The sequence below is a fragment of the Monodelphis domestica genome, chromosome 1 (assembly GCF_027887165.1).
Source record: "Monodelphis domestica isolate mMonDom1 chromosome 1, mMonDom1.pri, whole genome shotgun sequence".
Taxonomy (NCBI): Eukaryota; Metazoa; Chordata; class Mammalia; order Didelphimorphia; family Didelphidae; genus Monodelphis; species Monodelphis domestica.
Genome location: NC_077227.1, coordinates 386,751,564 through 386,776,090, shown reverse-complemented (window position 1 = coordinate 386,776,090; position 24,527 = coordinate 386,751,564). Strand labels below are relative to the sequence as shown.

General features: G+C 39.7%; 1 protein-coding gene across 2 annotated transcripts in view; it reads left to right on the top strand.

Moving 5' to 3' along the window:
- Positions 1–24,127, top strand: part of LOC103104662 (serine protease inhibitor Kazal-type 1) — a 35,490-nt gene extending 11,363 nt beyond the window's left edge. For both annotated transcript variants that reach the window (XM_056811625.1, XM_007474082.3), the window contains 4 exons: positions 15,651–15,739; positions 18,783–18,814; positions 20,202–20,308; positions 24,007–24,127. In XM_056811625.1, the coding sequence (XP_056667603.1) occupies positions 15,685–15,739; positions 18,783–18,814; positions 20,202–20,308; positions 24,007–24,052 (240 nt within the window). In that variant the 5' untranslated portion in view covers positions 15,651–15,684 and the 3' untranslated portion in view covers positions 24,053–24,127. The remainder of the gene's footprint in view (positions 1–15,650; positions 15,740–18,782; positions 18,815–20,201; positions 20,309–24,006) is intronic.
- Positions 24,128–24,527: the final 400 nt, after the last annotated feature.

Below are 24,527 nucleotides of genomic sequence, written 5' to 3'. Positions count from 1 at the left end.
TTAATAGTTTTGATTTTGTTATCTGAAAACTGCCTATTCATGTCCCTTGCCCATTTATCAATTGGAGAATGGCTTGATTTTTTGTACAGTTGATTTAGCTCTTTGTAAATTTGAGTAATTAAACCTTTGTCTGAGGTTTTTATGAGGATTGTTTCCCAATTTGTTGCTTTCCTTCTGATTTTGGTTACATTGGTTTTGTTTGTACAAAAGCATTTTAATTTGATGTAGTCCAAATTATTTATTTTGTATTTTGTGATTGTTTCTAAGTCTTGCTTGGTTTTAAAATCTTTCCCTTCCCAAAGGTCTGACATGTATACTATTCTGTTCTCGCCTAATTTTCTTATAGTTTCCTTCTTTATGTTCAAGTCATTCACCCATTTTGAATTTATCTTGGTGTAGGGTGTGAGGTTTGATCTAAACCTAATCTTTCCCACACTGTCCTCCAATTTTCCCAGCAGTTTTTATGAAAAAGTGGATTTTTGTCCCAAAAGCTGGGATCTTTGGGTTTGTCATATACTGTCTTGCTGATGTCACTTACCCCGAGTCTATTCCACTGATCCTCCTTTCTGTCTCATAGCCAGTACCAAATTGTATTGATGACCGCTGCTTTATAATATAGTCTGAGATCTGGGACTGCAAGGACCCCTTCCTTTGTATTTTTTTTTATTATTTCCCTGGATATCCTTGATTCTTTGTTCTTCCAAATGAACTTTGTAATGGATTTTTCTAAATCAGTAAAGAAATTTTTTTGGAAGTTCAATGGGTATGGCACTAAATAGATAAATGAGTTTGGATAGGATGGTAATTTTTATTATATTGGCTCATCCTATCCATGAGCAGTTAATGTTTTTCCAATTGTTCAAGTCTAGTTTTAGTTGTGTGGAAAGTGCTTTGTAGTTGTGTTCATATAGTTCCTGTGTTTGTCTCAGAAGATAGATTCCTAGGTATTTTATTTTGTCTAAGGTGATTTTGAATGGGATTTCATTTTCTAGTTCTTGCTGCTGAGCTGTGATGGAAATATATAGTAATGCTGATGACTTATGTGGGTTTATTTTGTGTCATGCAACTTTGCTAAAGTTGTTGATTATTTCGATTAGCTTTTTGGTTGAATCTCTAGGATTCTTTAAGTAGACCATCATGTCATCCACAAAGAGTGATAACTTGGTCTCCTCCTTGCCTATTTTAATGCCTTCAATTTCTTTTTCTTCTCTAATTGCTACTGCTAGTGTTTCTGGTACAATGTCAAATAATAGAGGTGATAATGGGCATCCTTGTTTGACTCCTTATCTTATTGGGAATGCATCTAGTTTATCCCCATTGCAGATAATATTAGTTGAAGGTTTTAGATATATACTATTTATTATTTTTAGGAATGACCCTTTTATTCCTATGTTTTCTAGTGTTTTTAATAGGAATGGGCAAAGGCTTTTTCTGCATCTATTGAAATAATCATGTGATTTTTGTTAGTTTGCTTGTTGATGTGGTCAATTATGTGGATGGTTTTCCTGATATTGAATCAGCCCTGCATTCCTGGTATAAATCCTACTTGATTGTGGTGAATGACTCTTCTGATCACTTGCTGGAGTCTTTTTACTAGTATCCTATTTAAGATTTTTGCATCTATATTCATTAGGGAGATTAGTCTATAATTTTCTTTCTCTGTTTTTGGCCTGCCTGGCTTTGGAATCAGTACCATGTTTGTGTCATAAAAGGAATTTGGTAGAACTCACTCTTTGCTTATTATGTCAAATTGCTTATATAATATTGGAATTAGCTGTTCTTTGAATGTTTGATAGAATTCACTGGTGAATCCATCAGGTCCTGGGGATTTTTTATTAGGAAGTTCTTTGATGGCCTGTTGGATTTCTTTTTCTGATATGGGATTATTTAAGAATTCTATTTCTTCTTCTTTTAGTCTAGGCAATTTTTATTTTTGTAAATATTCATCCATATCACCTAGGTTGGTATATTTATTGCCATATAGTTGGGCAAAGTATTTTTTAATTATTTCCTTAATTTCCTCTTCATTGTGTAATATTTATTGGGAAAGGAAATGGGAATTTTGGGAAACAGGGGGATAATGGGAGGTTTGTATGGGGTATGGAGGAGATAAGGGGAGAGAGGGTATATATCTTGGTGATGCAAGGGAGGGAGATGCCCCCTGCTGAGAGGAAACAGCAGGAGTCCAATGAGGTCTGTTTGTCTTTGAATCACTGAAACTGAAGTTCAGCTCCCTCTATGACCAGAAATGATAGTCCACTTATCTGACTGCGAATGCAAATAACATAAATTTTAATAACCCATTGGGTTTCAAGTTTTTACTCAGCTTCAGACCTGAGGCCAGGCCCCAGAGGCTGGCAGAGGGTTCTCCCACTCCCGTCTACTCTATATCAATCCAGTTTTTTTCTTTTTAGAATCTTAGTAGTAGACAAAAAGCAACAAGGTCTGATCTTCAGAGATGAATGGGCGTGAATCTTAGGGCTGAACCAAGAAGAGCATGCCACTCCCAACAGGCTGAACAAGCTCCTATCTCCTCCAACACCCAGAAGCTAGTCCCACATGGCAGGAAGAAAATGTTAGTCACAAGACCCAATTGCCACTCCAAGTTGGCTCCTTCCCCCACAAACTGTCAGTCTTGTTTCCTTTCCACAATTAGAGGTGAGGTCCCCCTTTTCATCCTTGATGCTTTTAATTTGCCTTTATTCTTTCCTTTTTTAATTAGATTGACCAGTACTTTGTCTATTTTGTCTGTTTTTTCAAAGTACCAGCTTCTGGTCTTGTTTATTAGTTTAATAGTTCTATCACTTTCAATTTTATTAATTTCTCCCTTAATTTTTAGGATCTCTAGTTTGGTTTTCTTCTGGGGGGTTTTAATTTGTTCACTCTCAAGTTTTTTTTTTATTTGCATTTCCAATTCATTGATATCTGTCCTCCCTAATTTGTTAATATATGCACTCAAGGATATGAATTTTCCTCTAAGTATTGCTTTGGCTGCATCCCATAAGGTTTGAAAAGATGTCTCACCATTGTCATTTTCCTATATGAAATTATTAATTGTTTCTATGATTTCTTCTCTATCCGATTTTGGAGTATCATATTATTTAATTTCCAATTAATTTTTGATTTGGCTCTCCATGTGCCCTGAGTGATCAATATTTTTATTGCCTTATGATCTGAAAAGGTTGCATTTATTATTTCTGCTTTTCTGCTTTGAATGCCATGTTTCTGTGACCTAGTGTATGGTCAATTTTTGTGAATGTGCCATGTGGTGCTGAGAAGAAGGTGTATTCCTTTTGTCCCTATTTATTTTTATCCATATGTCTATTAACTCTAATTTTTCTAAGATTTCATTCACCTCTTTTACCTTTCTTATTTATTTTTTAATTTGATTTATCTAAATTTGATAGTGCTTGGTTCAAGTCTCCCACTAATATGGTTTTACTGTCTATTTCCTCCTTCAGTTCTCCTAGTTTCTCCATTAGAAATTTGGATGCTACACCATTTGGTGCATACATGTTGATTAGTGATATTTCCTCATTGCCTATACTCCCTTTTAACAGAATATATTTACCTTCCCTATCCCTTTTGATCAGGCCTATTTGTGCTTTGACTTTGTCAGATATCATGATTGCTACTCCTGACTTCTTTCTATCAGTTGATGCCCCAAAGGTCTTACTCCATCCTTTAATTCTAACCTTGTGAGTATCAACCCACCTCATGTGTTTCCATAAGACAACAAATGGTAGGGTTTTGTGTTCTAATCCAATCTGCTATTTGTCTATGTTTTATGGGTGAGTTCATCCCATTCATGCTCAAAGTTATGATTGTCACTTGTGGATTTTGATATCTTCTCCTGGCATTTTGATATCTTCCCCTAGTTCTGACCTTTCTTCTTTAGCTATAACCTTTTGAACCAGTGATTTACTTTAAGTCAGTCCCTCTAGTCCCCTCCCTTGATATGCTTCCCTTTCTAGCCCCTCCCTTTTAATGCTCCCTTCCCCTCCCCCCTCTCCTTCCCTCCCTTTTTATACTGCTTCCCCCCTCCCCCTCCTTAATTTTCCTTTCTCTCTTACCCTGTTGGATAAGATAGAATTCAGGATCCCAATGGATCTAGATATTCTTCCCTCTCAGAGCTGATTTCACTGAGAGTAAGATTTAAGTAATACCACTTCACACTCTCTTCCTCTCCTTCTTGTATGAGAGTTCTTCCCCTCCCCTTCCCATGTGTATCTTTGTATGGGAAAGATTATTCTTTTTAGTTCCCCCCTCCATTTTTTGAAGTAAATCTTAGCATCATAGATGATTCCCCCCTTCCTTTTTTCTTTCTCCCCCCTTTACCAAATCTTCTTGATGCCCCAATCTTTCCCTATGTATTATTCTTCTAACTACTCTTATGATGCATACAGTTTTTGAGAATTACACAATACGTTTTCCCTACATATTAATATATATAATTTGATGTAAATGTAGTCCTTATAGAAGAGATTTTGACTTAAAGAAAAAGATAAGATTTATCTCCTTTTCCCTTTCTTTCATATTTACCTTTTCATGTTTCTCTTGCTTTCTGTGATTGGATATCAAAATTTTCACTGAGTTCTGGTCTTTTCTCAGCAAATACATGGAAATCTTCTATTTTGTTGAATGCCCATACTTTCCTGTGGAAGTATATAATCAGTTTTGATGGGTACTTGATTCTTGGTTGGAGACCCAGCTCTCTTGCCTTTCTAAATATCATGTTCCATGCTTTGCTGTCTCTTAGTGTGTTAGCTGCTAAGTTATGTGTGATCCTTATGGGAGGCCCTCTATATCTGAAGCTCCTCTTCTTGTCTTCTTGTAGGATTTTCTCCTTTTCTTGGAAGCTCTTGAATTTGGCGATTTCATTCTGTAAACCTTAAAATTTCTTAGACTTATGAATGTTGGAAATTTCACCATTGGAAAATTTCATACTTGGAAAAAATTTCCTACTGATAGTAAGAACTCTATTGGAAAGTGAACCCCCTTAGCATGGGAGGATCCTTCTCCTCCCTACTTTAGACTACTTTAGGACAGAAATCTTTTGCTAAACAATGGAAAGGGCTTTGACCTATGCTTAAGCATAGAACAGGAAGTTCTTTGAGTCATGATTGATTTTAGAATTGATACAATAGAGATACTTGGAATGACAGAACCAGGTCTTGGAACTCCCAATCTCCACCCTACTCAGAGTAACAGGATTTAGGAAGGGCTGCAGCAAAGGATCAAGATTTAATTATTTGAGAATATGACCTTCAACAGACATGTGCAAAGCCACAGACCTCTGGGTGGTCCTGGGTTAAACTAGAACCACCATTGGCACAGGGGAGACATCGACAGTGATTGGTAGATGTGAGAACTGAGGGAAGGGAACTTAGATGGTTTCCTTAAAGATAGTGGGGTCTGAGGAGAGGGGGAAGAGGTTTTGCTCTGAGGAGGTTGCTCTGAAGGAAGACTGAGGAGGGGTGGATGCTCTGAAGGAGTCTGAGAGGAGAGAGGTCCTGGAGGGAGAGCTCCTGGAGAGGTCTTGAAGGAGGCTGTGGAAGGAGAACTCAGGAGGAGTCAGGAGGAGAAGGCTCTGGAAACATTTCTTGAAAGAAGGCTCTCTTGAAGGTGGAGCCTGAGGTTGGCATGAGAAGCCTTACCTAGAGAGATCTTGGGTGAGTGATAAAACCAACTGACTGATTTATTCATTCTTATTCCTTTCTTACTTTCTCTCTTTTTCTATTGATTAATCAGTGTATTATAAATTAAATTTCTCTATAAAACCCAGTTGGCTTGGGCATATTCATAAAATGGGAATATATTCCCTGGCAACCATCTTATATTTATATAAACCCAAGACACAGTAGTAAACATATTTCAGCGGTCATAATTGTTATATATTTCCCTTGCTCCCAAACATTTTAATTATCACAGTTTATGGCTCCCACTCTCTTATCTACAACTATTTAATGCTCAAAACTATTTTAAATCTAACACTGTTAAGATTCAAATGGTTAAGTACAAACACAGCAAGAGTTAAGATGTGATGGGGGAGGAGGGTGAGACATCGCCATCCTGTAGTTTTTTGATTTGTGCTTTTAAGACCTGGCAGGCTGCTCCATGATCGCTTGACCTTGGGGGGTTGTGGGGGACTCCCGTGCTCTGGGAGATTTGGAAGGTGGCACACAGTTTTGCAAAGGCTTTAGAAGTATATTCCAGGCCATTGTCTGTTTTTAGTGCTTTTGGCATTCCTATATAAGAGAAGCATGCAAACAGGGGTTGTGATACATCTTTGAAGGCCTCCCCTGTGTGTGTGCTGTGGCCACGATCACAAGGGAGAAAGTATCCATGGAGACATGCACATCAGAGAGACAGCAGAGAGAGGGGTATTTCATAGGTAAGGGGTATTGATGAGAGAGGTCATGTAAGGGGGACTGAGTGGGCAATCATATCTTGCCAGGGCCACTCTGGCCTCCTTAGCTACCACATGTGACTGTCAAGGCATCATAGCCTGATGGCTCCCAGCAATGGGCAGATGCCAAGAGCCCCAGAGGAGCCTTCCTCACCCAGGCAGATCAGGTTCCTGTAGTTCTCCAGCATCACCTCCCAGAACAGCTCCTTCTGGGGAGAGTCCAGGAGCCTCCACTCCTCCTGGGTGAAATCCACAGACAAATCCTTCAATGTCACAGAGGCCTGAAACAACATATGACTGGGCTCACCAAAAGGCCCTGAAAAGGGAGGGGAAGTGGGCAGGAAGGACAAGGGCTGATTCAGACCCCAACCTGGGCTCCCAATGATCAAAGACAAACTCTACCAGGATTTGCTCCCACCCTCAGGCTGGCCTGGATTCTGAGTGAGGACACAAAGAATAGTCACTGACCAGTCAGCCAGCACTGAGGGAGAGTCTGTCCTGTGCCAGGCTCTGGGCCAAGCCCAGGGCATACAAAGAAGGGCCAACACAGAGCCTGGCCTCAAGGAGCCCCCAGTCTAATGGGGAGATGCCATGCACATGACTGGTGACAGCCAAGGTCTGGCCAACACTTTTCTCACCACCCCCTTGGGAAGGCAAGTCCTCCTTGTCCCTATTTACAGATGAGCAAACTGAAGCTCAGAAGGGCTGGGGGGATTGTTCATGGTCACATAGATAGGGTCAGAGCTGTGTCCCTCACTGTCTCCAGGTCTCTTCATAGCCCTTCCCAGCAGACTGTGCTGCTTCCCACTCAACAGCTCAGGTTCCCCAGTGGATATCTTCTCCCAAAGGCAGCAGAACCCAGCAATGGGTACTTGTGAGGGGCCAAGCACATTCCAGGCACTGAGGAACTGGATGGGGATACCAAGAAAAAGCCAAACCAGCCTAAGTGGGGAATGGAAAAGGCCTCTTAGAGGAGGTGCCACTTCATCTAAGTCTCAGAGGAAGCCAGAGATGGTGCTAGAGAGGAATTGGGAGTAGGGACTGTTAATGTTAATTTTAGGATTAAAGACTGAATATATCAATTATAGGTCACCAAGGATTTCACTTATAAAATCCTAAATGAAACACTCAAGTCAGAATGGAGTTTTATGGAATTTAATTACAACAGGAGAGAGAGATTATTAGGGGGAGAGAGGGAGAGAGAGAGAAGGAAAGAGGGAGAGAAGAAAAGAGGTTAACTCAACCTTCTGGCTGAACCAGAGGGAGTTCTAGGCCTTGGAGGGCCAAGACAGGGAAGGGAGTAAGTCCTTACCACTCACGTGACCGATCTGAAGGAAAGCTGTCTGCCGGCCTCCTCCAAGCTCCAGCACCAGGATCCAACTGGCATCTAGCCATTTCCACAGGAAGTGAGTGAACTCCAGAGGCTGTTTTCTACCTCACTTCCTGTGTCTCACATGTGCCAATGGTGGCTCAAGCTTGGCTTAGGACAGCCCAGGGGGGCAGTTTAGTTGTTTCTGATTCATCATTAGCTAGTGTGACAAGGAAATCACTTTAAAAGACTGATATATATTCATTTAAGGTCGCCAAGGAATTCAGCTATGTAATTCCTAAATGAAAACTCAAGTCAGCAGTCAACCTTTTATGGAGTTTAATTACAAACAGGAGGAAGAAAGGTATTAGAGATAGAGAGAAGAAGAGAGAGAGAGAGAGAGAGAGAGAGAGAGAGAGAGAGAGAGAGAGAGAGAGAGAGAGAGAGAGAGAGAGAGAGAGAAAGGGGAGAGAAGGGAATAGGGCTTAAATACCCCTTCTGTTTAGACTGGGCCAAAAGGCCCAAGCCCTTAGATAGCTGAGGCAAAGAAAAGAGATCAGTCCCTATCACTCACGTGACCAAAATGGAGAAACAGTCTCAGGGGCCTCCACCTCCAGCTTTCTTCAGAGCAAACTTCTCAAAGCACCACCTCTCAGAGCAAAAACCTCTCCAACCAACCCCCCCCCTCAGTCCTCAGACCCCTCTATCTTTAAGGAAACCATCCAAGTTCCCTCCCCTCAGTTCTCACATCTACCAATCACTGTCCATGTCTTCCCTGTGCCAATGGTGGCTCTAGCCTTGCTCCCAAAAATTTTTAATTATCACAATTCCTGGGAGTTGTCTTTTGGGGATTTAGTATAGAGGGTGTTTTATGAACCCTTTCTATTTCTATTTTGCCCCCTTGCTCCAGAATATGTGGTCATTTTTCTTCTATAATCTCCTGTAGTATAGCATTGAGATTTTTGTTTATCTCTGGTTTTTCGGGCAGACCAATAATTCTCAAGTTTTCTTTCTCTCTTTTCCTGGTCTGTTACCTTGTCAGTGAGATATTTCATGTTTTCTTCTAATTCATTGATTTTTTGGCTTTGCTTTATTAATTCTTGCTGTTTTGCTAGCTCACTGTCTTCCAGTTGCTTAATTCTGGTCTTTAGGGACTTGTTTTGCTTTTCAGCTTGGTCTGCCCTTCTGTTAGATGCTTTCAGCTCTTTCTCCAATTGTGAAGTCTTGTCTATCAGAGTGCTGATCTCTTTCTCCAATTTTTCTTTCCAGAAGGTTTCCATCTTTTGGATAAACTCCAATTTGAGTTCTTCCAGAGCTTGTGGATAATTTCCATTTTGGGAGACATGTTTTGATTTTGTTTGGATTTTATCCTCTTTCTCTTCTTTTCCTTGGGTACTCCTGCCATAAAAATTTTCAATAGTCACTTTTTTCCCTTTCTTCTTGGAGGCTTGATTTTGGTCCATGTGAGCCATTTCTTTGGTGGTTTTAATCCCCTTTCCTTTTTGGTCTGAGGTCTGAGATATGGGCAGGTTTTCTGTGAATTTAGGTTGCCTCAGACTAGTTCTTCCCAGCCTCCGAGGTTTCTTATCGCACCCGCCCCAGTGCTCAGTGTGCAGGCCCCTGTGTTCAGTGCAGAGCTCAGCACGCAGGCCCCTGTGTTCAGCACGCCTGCCCCCATGCTCTGTGATCTCTTCTCGCCCATGTGCAGGAATCTCCTGTAAAACTGCTCTGAGGGGTGGAACTCTGGTATTCCCTGTCAGTTTCCAGGGAGCCTGGCTTGCCCCCCCCCACTACAGTGAGGGGCAACGCTTTGGCCTTAGGCAGTTTTTACAGATTCTTGAGACTCCTCACTGTTTCAAGTTTGCAGGAGACCCTCCATCTGTGTGCTCTCCAGTGATCAGGTTTCTCATGACAAACCGCCCTTAGAGGTCGTTTCCTAGCAGTCTTTATATCCCAAGGACCCTAGTGTGCCCCCCCCCCCCAGACAGAGACATTCCTCACTCACTTGCTGTCCCAGTGAGCACTCTGATACCCTACTCTGGTTTGGGGGGGGGGGAGAAGGCCGGCTCAGTTCACGTTTTTGTGCAAGCTTTTCCTCCTTCTTATAGTGTGGAAATGTTCAAACCCCATGTACCTTCATTTCTGTGGGGTACTGGAGAGTCCCTCTGTTCTTCCAAAGGTGATTTTTATGATCTTTTGAGGTAGTCTATTTTGCTCGATGCTGGGGAGAGGAAGCGATTCACATCTAGATTGCACCGATGTTTACCCAGAAGTCCAATATGATCAATTATGTGGATAATTTTCCTAATAGTGAACCATCCTTGGGTTGTATGAGTGTAATTTCAATTTGCAATATGCCTCTGTCCCAAAATAACAAATAGTGAGGAGGAAGAGAGAGGAGGCAGGTGAGAAGGGATAAAAGAAAAGAGGAAGGGAGAAGTTATATGTAACTTACCTAGTCCCCTCTAGCCAATCCTCAGCTCTCTGAAAATCTATCCATAAATGGGACAACCCATTTTAATAGAGTCATCATAAAAGGGTATCTTTGACCACAACCTATCCAAGTCTAACCATGTCATCCACCATTAGTAGAGAAATGGGTATTTCTATTGCTTTCATAGTGAGGAAAAAGCAAAGTAACCTCCAAAAGGTCCACTTCAAGTTCAACTAGGTGATTCAGTGGATTGAGAGCCAGGCCCAGAAATGAGAAGTCCTGGGTTCAGATCTAGTTTCAGATACTTCCTAGCTATGTCACCTGACTCCCATTGCCCAGCCCTTATCTCACTTTTGCCTTGGAACCAATGTGTAGTATTCGTTCTAAGATGGAGAGTAAGTCGTTAAAAAAAGTGCACTCAACTAGAGAACTTATCACTTTGATATCTGAAGGAGAGTTTCCTGATTAACCCAGGTACATAAAAATCTAGAATCTAAGTGTAACATTTGCCAATCAGGGAGAGATTTAATAAAGAGAAGCTGTCATCTCACTTGAAGTCAACTTGAGCTCAACTAATTCCAGGATGATTGAGCCCCTGGGTAGTGTTTTAGAACAGTTGGATTCTCAACTGTCCCAGAGCCTGGAGTCTTTGGGGTTCAGAGGAAAGGAATGTAGTTAGGAGATAAGAAAGAGTAGGAAAAGGGCATCCATCTGTGACCAGCCCCAGAATCAGAAATAAATAGGAAGCCTGTATACAATTAGGCAGAACATTGTTCTCCTTATTACCTTGGAAAGGAAATTAAGGCTGAATGAATCAGAAACCCTCTGCTTCTAGACCTCGAATCTATTTTTAAAGATGAGGCCAAGACAATCCCGTTGGAAAATTCTAACACAATCTAATATTAATTGCCAAAATGGTGCTTTTAATCTGCTATCTCCATCTGGTGCAAATAAGGCTTTTTCAGATTAAATCAAACAACCAGAACAGAGTGTGATCAGGACTTATGTACCAGCTGGGGTCAGTTTATTATAGGCTGAGTCACTCTTCTCATATCTACTGGAGAAACTTTCTCAGAATGTCACTGTCTCCAAACATTTGAAGGGCTGTTATGAGCTAGTTGAGTGAGAATCTGATTTATTGTGTTTGGTCCCAAGCAGAGGTCAGAAAGTAGGAAAACTTGGCAGTCATCTCAGAGGGGCCATTTTCAGCCATTCAAGGAGAAACTTCTTAGAAATGAAAGTCATGTAAAAAGTGTTGTAAGTTGCATCAGCAGGTACTAACATTCCCTGTGACTCAGTTCTTGAAGCAGAGATTCCTCTGACCATCTTTCAGGGATACTCAGTAAGGGGCTTCTGCTCAGGGAAAGGTTGGACTGGAGGTCTTGGAAGCTCCCTCCAAGTCTGAGATTTAATGGTATGAGGGTTGAGTAACTTCTCTGTCTGCTTTGCTGGTGTTGTCTGTAAAATAAAAAGAAAACAAAACTAGATGGTGTCTGATATCCTTTCACCTATTGAAGCTCTATAAAACAAGCTGATTTAGAGAAGGCTCATTCCTCCTGCCCTGGGGTCTGCAAGCAGGTGTGTGCTGGTAAATAAATGTTTAACAATTGGTTTGGGGGAGGCAGAGGCAAGAGAGGGAGAGGCTGCATGGATACACACACCTTAAGTCTAGAAAATAATATTTGCTAATAATGATAGTTAACATTTATATAAAGTTTACTGTGTGTCAAGCACTATGCCAATGGTTTTATGAATATTCTTTTATTTGATCCTCAAAGCAACCCTGGGAGGTAGGTTGCTATTCTTATCATTTTATGGGGTTAGGAAACTGAGGTAAACAAAGATTAAGAAACTTATCCAGAGCCACACAGCTATTAAGTGTCTGAGGTTGGCTATGAACCCAGGTCTTTCTGAATCTGGTGAAAAAAAATAACTATTAACAAAACAATAAATCAAGCCCTGATATGTAATGATGACACATTTCTGAGATGGAAACACACACTGAAAGCTAACAATTGGTTATCACTGTCTCTAGCACAGGTAACCCTGTCAGGGCAGTATGAAGAAATTTTTCTTTCTCAGATTGAAACTTTCTGAGCAAAAGATTCAAAAGACATTTCCTCTTACCCCCCCCCTTTCTTCTTCTAAAAATACTTTTATTGATATATTTTGGGGTTTGGTTGTTATTGTTGTTGTTCTGTCTTTAAGTCATGTTTAAAATTTTGTGATTTTTTTTTTTTGCTATACATACTGGAGTGGTTTTCTGTTAGCTTCTTAGCTCATTTTACAGATAAGAAAACAGAGGTATATGGAGTTAAATGACTTGCTTAGGGTAACACAACTAGTTTCTGAGGTTAGATTTGAACTCATATTTTTTTGATTCTAGCACCAGTGCTCTAACCACTGCATCATCTACCTGACCCTTTGTTTTTATATCCTCTTTATTTCCAAAACATATGTCTCTCAGCTTCCTGAGGCAGAGGGCTGTTGTTCGACAATAACAATAGCCCACTACCTCTCCATAAAGAAGAAAATAAATTTAGAAGCAAATTAAGCTTCTTTAAGAGGGACTTAGACATTTCATTTGGGGCCAGCCCAATGCTGGAGCATTAAAATTGCCCAATGCCTCTTGTAGCATAAAAGTCTTTTATAGTAGAAATCTATAAAGGTAATAAAGGGACAAAGGGAGTAATAAAAATTATTAGATGGAGAATAAGTAATGGGACTAGATATAGCCTTAGATATAGATATAGATATAGCTCTCCTCATCACATGGGAATTCAGGTACAAGATAAGGACCAAGACTTTTGACAGCAAATGGGTCCAAAAAAGGGGCCTGGTGGTGAGAATCTTTTACCCAGGAAAGGTGAATCAATTCCAACCCAAGGAACAAGTCTTCTCTAGTTAATGCTGATGTGGTCAAACTCCAGGATTGTAGCTTCAAGACTTTCAGCTTTGGTCAAAAAGCAATGGCATCAGAAGGAGCAGCATTTCTTGAGACTGTGAGGATTAAAATTCTCTGAAGACTGAATATTAATTTATAATTATTTATTAGATAGTAAAAATGGGTTGGAGAAAGTAAAGGCACATAATCACATGATCTAGCTAATGTGAGTTTAGTTTGCCTGCTCACCTCATGTCTCTATTCCATGCCTATTGCTTCCTTCCTAACCAAGAGATTACAAACTTCTTTGATCCATCACTTATAAGCCCTGTGAAGTCACATTTTCTGGGTCTTCCTCATTAGATTGGGTCAGAGGCCAGGTTTCTTGAGTCAAATTGAACAAGAGGTGAGCATCTTCCAAGACACCTGGTAACCAGAAGACCTCTAGCTTCTTCAGATAGTATGCATGCACACCCAAATGTTGGGGCTGACCTAGAAATGGGTTTTCAAAACTTTATTTTCTAAGAGGAAAGAGGAGTACAAATTTATTTTAAATTCTCACAAGACCTACTCAGTTTCAGCTTCAAAGAAAGGCAAGAAGGCCTGAATAGACCAGGATCTAGCAATTATCTGCAAGAGAAACTTGCAAAGCTCACAGAATCTCACAACTTATACTTCGAACCAGACACAGTACTTCAGATATTGTCTGACCAGGGAAATGGAAATTCCCTCCTATTTATTTCTAACACGGCATTCCTGTTTGACACGTATGGTTCTGCCACATTTAAGAACATATGGGGGTTCCAGGTGGTACAATTGGGTAGAGTGTTGGCCCAGCAGTCAGTCAGACTCACCTCCCTTAGTTCAAATCTGACCTCAGAATGTTACTACTATGTGACCCTGGGCAAATGCTCAAGCCCAGAGGCTCCCCGCCCACCAAAAAAAAAAAAGGAATGTATAGGTTTTTGTTTTTTTGTTTTTATATTTGGAGAGTTGGTTAATAGTCACTCTCTCTACAGGTGAGACTAAAACCATTAACTCATTTGAGTTTCAAATGTTTCCATTGTGAGATTCATAGTCAGATCTATATGGAAACTGTAGAAATTATCTAGTCCAATTCTGCCTATTGATAGAATAGATCATCACTCTGATTTCCTCTATGAAAGACTGGGAGAAAGAAAGAAGGAAACAAGCATTTATTAAATTTCTACTATGTTCCAGACCAAGTTCAGTGCTTTACAAAAGTTTCCTTTAGTCCTCACAATAACCCTGGGAGGTAAGTACCATTGTTATTCTTATTTTTTAGTTAAGGAAATTGAGGCAGACAGAAGTAGAGGGGTTTACTAGGGTCACATAGCTAGTAATGTCTGCAGTCAGATTTGAATTGAATTTGAATTCAGATCTTCTTGACCCCAAGATCAGCTCTCTATTTACTTCATCACCCAGATGTCACATGTATAAATATACAAATTATATATATATATATATGTACATATATTTATATACACACATAAATATACAGGAGCATACCCAGATAAACTCAGACAAACTGACCACATTCATACACATGCAATGGAGACCTAGAGGATGGGGCCAAGAATGAGGAAGGCTCTGGGGCACAAACAACCCAGGTAAAATCAACACACACAAATTCATAAAGGAGGAAGGCTAAATAATGAGGCATGTCAACTTGAAATCTAGAGACCCCAATTCTGCCCCTGTCCCATGAGACTTGACCCTAATGGAAGTCTCAGACTCACTATTTCAAATGGAACAATAAACTTTTAGATCTAAATCAAATGTTAAGTATCCTTTGGTCTTAGTTTCTCCCATTCTATCAAAGTCCTCTCCCAGGTATCCTAGGCCTTGGCTGGATCATCACTCTGATTCCTTTTTGTATCCATTGAAAAGCATCTGCCTCTCCCTGATGTCTTGGGTTTCCCCTTTCCTTGTAGCCATGGTAAGGCCAATCAGTCATACTTCCCTGTCCTTAGTTCCCCAAAGGTCATAAAACTTCCCCAAGTTCTATTGTTCTTGGGAGAATCATCTAATGTGGGACATTCTCCCAGGGATAAGTCCCCAGAGCCCTAGGCTGTTCACTCTGTGTAGCTTTTGGTGCTTGGCACTGTGATAGGGGCCAATTACTGGACCTATTTCTCTCCTGATTAAAGACTTGTTTTTTTTTTACTACTTTATTAGTTCCATGTTATTTATAGGTTAACAGGCACAAACACAAGAGAGATACAGGGAAAGAGGAATATAAAGGGCAGGGGAAGCTTGGGGGCTAAGGATGGAGACCTGAACAGATCTACTCACTAGATTCCTCTGGTGGGCTGGAAGAGTAAGTCACCCACAATCCTAGATACACACAGAACAGAAGCTGGAACTGAGTGGGGGCAGGGCAGTGAAATTGCTTGGCCATGGACAATGTCTGTCTCAAGGCAAGTCAGATAAGAGGGTGGAGATCTGGTTAGGGCTGGCCTATGGCAATGAATCACCTGAGGGTATGATGTAAGTCAGCAGGTGGAGCCCACAGGCCATGTGGGGACTATATATGGCAGCCTCCCAAGCTTCTCTGAACTCAGGACTTCTACTCTCTGTTGAAACCTTTCAGTTTCAGCCTCAGCTAGAGCTAAAGAAGACTGATCATGAGGCCCGTAGGCATATTCCTGCTGCTCTCCTTGGCTCTGTGCTGCTTTTTAGGTAAGTTTCCCCTTGAGTACACTGCCCATGCCTTGGAGTCAGTAACCACCAGAAACCCCTTCAACCATAATGCAATTAGACTTTAGCTCATCTTATTGGGAGTTTTTTTAAAGCTTAATGTACAGGGACTAAATGCTGGTGAATGGGCTACATAAAGACAGCTTCTGACAACTTTGCTGTGTGAGAGGGAACAATGAGAATTTGATTAGTCCTGCTTTACAAAGGGGAAAACAGACACCAGAGAAGGGAACTAGCCCACCAGCTAGTAAGGGAGAGGATCCATCTTTGACCCCAGGTGCAAGCTGTACCTCTGAGAACCTGGATCTGGGATATGTGGAAAAGACATTGATACCATAACCATATAAATGAAAGGATGTATGTAAATGATGACTTAAAAGAAAAAATGATACAAAGACAGACAGACAGACACATAGAGAGTGAGAAGTCTAGGTGGTACTGTTGGAGTCCGAAAGACCTAAGTTCAAATAGTGCCTGAGACATTCACTAGCTCTGTTATCTCATTCAAGTCACATCATCTTTCAACCAGTTCCCTCATCTATAAAATGTGGATACTTTGTTGTTTTTCATTCATGTCAGTTGTATCTGACTTTTCATGACTCCATTTGGGGTTTTCTTGGCAAAGATCCTGGAGTGATTTGTCATTTCTTTCTCTAGTTCATTTTACACATGAGCAATTGAGAAAAACAAGGTTCAGTGACTTGTCCTGGGTCACAAAGCTAGGTCTTGTCTGAGGCCAATTTTGAAATCTGGAAGATGAATCTTCCTGAGTCCCAGCCTGACACTATCCACCCTGCCACCTAGATGCCCTAAATGTGGACATTAATAACTCCCAACTTACAAAGATGCTGTGAAGATAGAATGAAATCAAGTGTAAAGAATTTTGAAAAACGTAAGGTGCTACATAAATGGTAGCTATTATTCGTTATTATTTACCTGATCTAATTTGATCCTAACAATCCTGTAGCTGAAATTTTTTGTGGAAAAGAAAGTGGAGTTAAGTGAATTGCATAGGCACATTCAGCTGGTGACTAGGTCACAATGTGGACCAAGATTTCCTGTTTTCCAAACCAATACCTTTGCTTTACCTTTGCAATACTCTGTTACTTGTGCTATTTGAAGACAAATTCAAGAAAAAGCTGAGATTGAGTGGAAAGAGTTCTCAACATTAAAGATATGGTACCAAATTTGGAAACTTGGCTGTAATATTTAGCGATGAGACAATAGGTAAGTTAATTAATCTCTCTGATCCTCAGTTTCCTGATCAGTATCTTGGGAATAATAATCATTGGTCTACTTATCTCGTGAGATTGTTGTGAGAAAGGGTTTTATACACACTAACATCAAAATTTCAGGGGTCACCTTCTAACAAGGATTCTAAGAGAATTCTATTCAAAATTTGAATGTACATTGAATGTTAAAGAATCATAGATCCATGTCCTCAGGAGTGATTCCTCTGGTTCCTAAAGGTCAAGGAGATAAGGAGGTAGCATATCCTAATGTTTTTCTTCTTTGAGCTAAGAGGTCTCCCAACTCACTGGGCCTTTAGCAATAACAAAATATCCTCGAGGTCTTATTTTGTAATCCTAAAGGCTTTCATTCCCTAATAGGGTCTAGGATGGATGTCTACCCTAAGAATTATTATTAATTAATTAATTCTCTTCTCTCTACATAGTTATAAATCTACATTCCAGGAAGCATACTGGTACCCTTGATAGAAAGAGGAACAGCTGGAGGCAGGGTTGGTTTGGAGGTGGAGATTAGCTTTTGTTTTGAATATGTCAAGATTACTGATGCCTCTGGGACCTCCGAAATGAAGTGTCCATTGTACAGTCCATGAAGTAGAATTACTCAGGAAAGAGATGAGAGCTAACTTGATATCTCTCTGAGTCATCTTCATAAAGATGACCGTTAAACCAGGGGAGCTAACAAATGGATAAGAGAGAGAAGGGAAGATAGCCCACATATCCATGAAAAGGATTCAGGACATGGAAGACAAGTCAACAAAGTAAATCATGGTAGAGCTGTAAAACAGGATGGAGGAAAGTCAGGTCAGAGCAATGCTATGGAAACCAAGAGAAGAGAGATATTGGAGTGTTCAGTGTTACTGAAAGTTGCAGAGTAAAGTCAAGGTGGATTAGAACTGAGAAAAAGCCACTGAATTTAGCAGTTTGGGGGATTATTAGTAACATTTGAGAGAGTAATGATTATCCAGCACACGGAGCACATTCTCATTACTCTATTTTATTATTAATACTATTCTATTACTGCTTGGTTTCCTTTGCTTGAAATGGCCTGCCTCCCTATCTCTGTCTGTCAAAATACCAGTTTCAAAACCATATTCCTCTAAGAAATCTTGACCTTTCCCATTGTACTTATCAGATTTTGTGATGCATTCTATTATTGTTTTTTTCCTTCTGGGAAGGTGCCTTGTTTTATTAATCTTTTTACCTTATCCCAGCTTCTCCAAAATTATAGGATCTCAATAAAACTTGATTAAATTAAAAGAAGACTATAGGACGTAGAACAAAGGAGGTAAAACAGACCATACATTGAAGAACAAAGGATAAAGAACATGTACTTTTAGAGTGGAAAGTGACCTTAGAACATGAAACAGCAAAGGCAGAAATAGAAGGAAACCTTACATTATTTAATCCAACTGAATCATTTTAAAGCAAAGCAAAGTGAAATGCAATGACAGAAAGAGACTAATTGGAGGTCACAGAGTGATTACATAGGGCAGTTAAGATAAAGTCCCAGGTGTTCTGATTCCCATAGTCAAGGATTTGAAATAATGGATAGAAAAACACCTGTATCTTTGTTTGGTCAATGGAACTTTTACCTCACTTTGCCACATTTCAGGGGCCTCACATTTGGGGAAAGACCAGTGCAGGGCCAGAGGGGTGGGTGGAGAGAGTGGAGATGTAACTGGGCTCCTCTGCCTCCCTTAATTTTGGTTTCCTACTCCCTCACTATCTGTGTTACAGAGAAGGCAATCCTAACCTTTAAAATTTTTCTTTCCTAGATACTGTTCAAGCTCAAGACCAAACTCGAGATGTAAGAAAAGTTTCTGCTTTGTCATTTAACATTTCTCCCATGCCATGAAGAAGGGGACCATTGATTCACACAGTCCATTCAGCATTCAGCACCTAATAGCATTGAGACATCACAATAACACTGTTCTTTGACCTAAGGTCATTAGTGTATTCCTGAACTTTAGACAAGTCACTTCCTTTCTCTAGGCCTCAGGTTCCTTCTCTGTTAAATGAAGAAAATGGAGAAAGATAATCTCTAAACTCTGACATTATATGTATTCTATGTTCTGTGATCTCTTCCCCCTCTAACGTTCTGTGTATTTTTTTTAAACCCTTATCTTCTATCTTAGAATCAATCCTTTGTATCAGTTCTAAGGCAGAAGAGGGGTAAGGGCTGGGCAATGGGGGTTAAGTGACTTGCCCAGGGTCACATAGCTAGGAAGTGTCTGATGCCAGATTTGAACCTAAGACCTTCCATCTGTAGACCTGGTTCTCAACCCACTGAGCCACCCAACTGCTCCTGGTCCCTTCCACTTATACCAATCTGTGCATTTTGATGTCCCTTTCAGCTGCAACATTTTGGATATGTGTGTCTATACATTAAGGTCTCTTCCCACTTTCATCTTTTATGTTCTGTGCTCTGACATTTTCTTTATTCTGGGTTCTCTTCCAGCTGTGCTGTACTCTATGCTCTAACATTCTATGTTCTCTTCCAGCCTTGATATTCTGTGTTCCATATTCTAGGTAGTCTAATAGCTCTTCCATTCTTTGTTCTGCAGTCTCTTGCAGCTCTGATGTTGTGTTCTATATTCTCAGTTCCCTTTCGGCTCTGTGTACTACATTATTTGTTCTAAGATCTCTCTTAGTTCTCCTGTTGTAAGACAATGACATTCTTGTACTAACTCATTTTAGAGATTGTTTTTTCTTATGGACAACAGGAAAGAACATTTTATTGTCTTTTGTGATTGTGCAAATGTGCTTAGTGATTAAAAAAAAAAACCAAAATGCAACAACAACAACAACAACAAATGAAAACAAACAGAAGGCAGGAAAGAATCTTTGAAAGAGAAAGGGGTTCCCAGCCTATAAGACTCACACCATTCCCAGAGGGTATTTGCCATATTTGGTTTAAAAAGAATTAGTTCTATGTTATCTTCCCCATTAGATTATTTATGGCAGTTTCCCAATGAACAGGGTATCTTGTCTCCCCACTCCTTGATGTCAGGAACTGTCTTTTACCTTTCTTTGTATCTTCAGTGCTAAGTACAGTATCTGGCACATAGTAGGTGCTTAATAAATGTTTATAGCCTGATGACCTGAAATGGTTTGTATAGATCCCTCTGGGTTCTGAAGTTCAGAGCATATGAGTTTCTGTGATATATGCTAATTTTATTTTATGACTGTTTTAGGCTAATTGTAATTACGAATTTCCTGGATGCCCAAGAAATTTAGAACCTGTCTGTGGCACTGATGGCAATACCTATAACAATGAATGCCTTCTGTGTATGGAAAATAAGTAAGTACCACCAAAATATTTTTAGAGATGACATTTTAAAGCCTGATTTGAACTAAGAACTTGAGGGGGTCTTAGAGTTCATCCAGTCCAGAAGTTCTTGATCTGTGGTCTACAAACCCTCTACCAATGGGTCAGTGGAAATATTTCAAGGGATTCATGAACTTGGAAGAAGAAAAAAATGACATCTTTATTGTCACTAGTCTTGAATTGAAAATTCTCATTTCCTTCAATTATGAAAGTAGGTAACAAAAATTATTTTGAAATGGGGGCTTCAGGTTTCAATGAACTATCAAAGAGGGGGTACTGATTTACCTGAGATCTCCCAGAAATAAAATGACAGACATGGGATTCAAACCTTCCTCTGCTAGATTTTAATCCAGGATTTTTCCACTTATATAATCTGGCCTCCAAATACATCCACCTAGATTCTAACAAGTCTCATGAGCTAGGTCAAAGTGACAAAGAGAAAGGAGTGGGGAGATGGAAATTAGATGACCACTACAATGATGTCAAGTAAAAGTTCAGGGGACAGTGAAGAGTCTCTCATGAAGAGTTCCCTTGAGTATATTTTATACTCAATAGGAGATAGGGAAACATCCTGATCTTGTAATCAGGAAGCTTGTTATCTAGTCCTGACTATTAAGACTATTAACCCTCTCTGAGCCTTGGATTCCTCCTAGATAAAATGAGCGATTTGGGCTAGATGATCTTGAAGGTCTCTCCCCCATGCAAATTTGTTGGGCTGCACCTTTATGTTCTAAAATCTTCCTAATAGTAGCTCAATGAGTATTAACTAGAGTGAATACTTGGGCATAAGTTAAAAGTACAAGGATGAGGTTAGGGCATGACTTCCAAATCAAAGTCTATGGAGCTCTATTTTGACTCCCCTCTGCCACAGTATCCTCTGATTGAGATTTTTTTCATTCCTTATCTTAGGGGTTCTCACCCCTTTAGCTGGAGATATCAGACACATGTCCTTGAAATAATAGAGAATCAGGAGGGCAAAATAACATGATGAGTATTCAGAGATTCATTGTTAATCTCCTATTTACTCTAAATTCCAGTCAAAATATTTATTTGCTATTTCCTGCATGTGATTCCATTTTCTCCCTTTATGTCTTTGCATAGGAAGTACCCTATGCCTGAAATGTCTTTCCTTCTCATCTCTGTCTCTTGGGCTCCCTAGCTCCATTAGCATTCTTTTCAACTATCACTTATTGCATGAAGTAGGTGATTTTCTCAAATCATCCTAGAAATTGAGTCATTCTCTCCATTTCCCCAACCAATTACTTTGTACCTACTGAGAATACATTTTTATTTCACTAAAATAGATTAAGCTCCTTGAGGGAAAAGGATAATAATTATATTTTGGGTTTTTTTTTTTCCCTAGTGTCTAGCAAACAGAAGGTTCATAATAAATGTCTACAGAGTTAAATTAGATTAAATTTTAAAGACCACTCAAAATAGAATGGAGAGTATCAGATCTGGGGGTAGTGGTCCTAATGAAATCTGCAGGCCAGGCATAGTAGAGGGCTTAGTGGATTAAGATTCAGGTCTAGAGATAAGAGGGCCTCGGTTCAAGTCTAGCTTCAGTTACTTCTTAGCTGCGGGACTCTGGGCAAGTCAACTTAACCTCCATTTCCTAGCCCTTTTTGTTGTTTTTGTTTTTTGAGGGGGTTTGACTTGTATCAAATACTTAACATTGATTAGCAGTTATTATAAAAGAGTTAAAAATAACATTCAGGTCAGATATTTTATTTTAAAGATGAAGAAATTGGATTCCAAGGAGGATGATTTACTTGCCCAAAGTTATACAAATCATTAACAAAAGAGCTATAATGCAAATAAGATCTGTAGTTTCTTATTCACTTTAAAAGTTCAAAGCAGAGAGATGTCTGTGAACTGTGGAGAAGCAAGGGAGGTGGAGTTGATAAGACTTGAAGGATCATTATATTTTGGACCAAACTATCAGAGCAAAGGAACACCTTGATGAAGGGACAAAGGGAGGGCTGTGCCTGGTGACACTGAGGGCTAAATTGGAGAATGAGGTTTAGGATTTAAACTTCTCCTCTGTATAGTACCCAATTCCAATTTATCCTGCATCTCTACCCTAGCTTAGTCCCCCATCAGAGCCCTCTGCCTTGTTGGAGTCTGGCAGATTTGGGAACTACCTAAGCCTGCTACAACATCTTGGTTCCAAGGTTTTTTACCTCTCAATGAGGGATTATAAAGAATTTCCATTTCCTGGGTCTAACTAGGTATCTTGAGACCTTCCAGATGACTGATGGTTTCAGTTCCTTTACTAACCTTACTAAGGTGAATTTGGAATCATTCAGCAATTTTCCCATGGCCTGATCTTTATCAGTATTTAGAGGAAACAAACAGAAATAGGTAAACTTTGATTTTTTGAAATCCACCAGATCTCAAAGTAAAATCATAACTTCATAGAACACAAAATGTCAGGGTGAGAAAAAGCCTTAGAACCCAGAGCATAAAATGCACCTGTACCTTTAATATATATGTTTTATGGATTAGAAACCCTAAGGATGCTCTGTGTAAAAGTCTAGATCAAAAATTCATGAACCTCTTTGACATTGAACTGGAGGGGACAAGAATACTGGCATTCAATGGATTTAATTCCTGTGGGAACTAGGATTGAGAGAGGAAGAGAGGACAGGAAGAATAGAGGGATGCTGAGGTATTTAAAATAATAATTAACATTTATATAGCATTTAAAAGCAGCTAGATTGGCACAATAGATAGAGTACTGGGCCTGGAGTCAGGAAGACCTAAGTTCAAAGTTGGCTCCAGACATTTTCTGGCTGTGTGACCCTGGGCAAGTCACTTAATCCAGCTTGCTTCAATTTCCTTATTTGGAAAATGAATTGGAGAAGGAAATGGCAAACCATTCCAATATCTTTAACAAGAAAACCTCAAATAGGGTACCAAAGAGTTGGGCAATACTAAAACAACTCAAAAACTGGGAAATAGCATTTACAATGTTCCAATTATTAACTCATTTTATTCTCACACAATCCTGGGATAGAGGTGCTATTATTGTTCCCATTTGGCAGATGAGGGAACAGAGGCAAATAGAGATTAAGTGGCATATCCAGAGTCACATAGCTTTTGAGTGTCTGAGGCTAGTTTTGAACTCAGGTTTTCCTGATCTAAGGCTCCCTATCTACTATGCCTCCTAGCTGCACTTGAACTTATTCAAAAGAAAGATCAACCAATAATGATGTTGTTTGAAGGACCAGGAGATGTTTAACCCAAGGAAGAGAAAACTGAAAGAGAAGAACATATTAATCACTGCCTTCAGTATCAGAAGGGCTGTGGAGGTACAGAAGATGTTCCTTGTTCTGCTTGGCCCCAAAGGGCAGAAACAGACCAATGAGCAAAAGTTGTCAAAAAGCTAATTGTGGTCCCAAACAAAAAGTTTTTTTTTAATAAAATCTTCTGGCCATCCACAAAAATAGCTAATCCACAAAATATCTTCTGATGTTCTTTGTTCTAAGCTCCCTTTCAAACTTTTCATTCTTCATTTTATGATTCCTTCCTACTCTCATCTTCTAACTTGTCCTTGTTCTGCAGATGACTTTCTAGGCAGACTTTTTTCCCCTTGTTTGTTTGTTTTTGTTTTTGTTTTTTATAGTAAAGGTGATTCACAGTGCTCTTTATTTTCACTTCTCTTCCAGAAAAAGAGATGTTCCCATCCGCATCCAAAAAGATGGGCCATGCTGAGGACCCAAAATTAGCCCCTATTAGTTTGGTAGCATGACTAGCTTGCCTGAGTTTTAAATAAATGCATGATATTGATTGCTGCTCTTTATGTGATTTCTTGTGAAAAACATGATGGAAAAAGACAGTAGAACTTTGTAGCTAGAATACTAACCTCTGATCAGTTCGAGTCCTTTCCCTGACCCCCAACTGCTCATGTGACACATCATCTGACAGTCCTCTGGGAAATTCTCTAAGATTGTAATTGAAGAGAAAGAGTGACATGACTTGCCCAGAATCATACAATGAGTGAAACTCAAGATTATAATACACCTCTCTTGATTTCCTGTCCATAGCTCTTTACATTGTAACATAGAGTCTTTAAAAAAAACAAATGAACAAAAAACATCTTACTTTTTGTTTTAGTAACAACTCTAAGAGAGGAGGAGATTTAAACCAGATTTAAACCCAAGCATCACAATTCCAGACCTCCTATTGT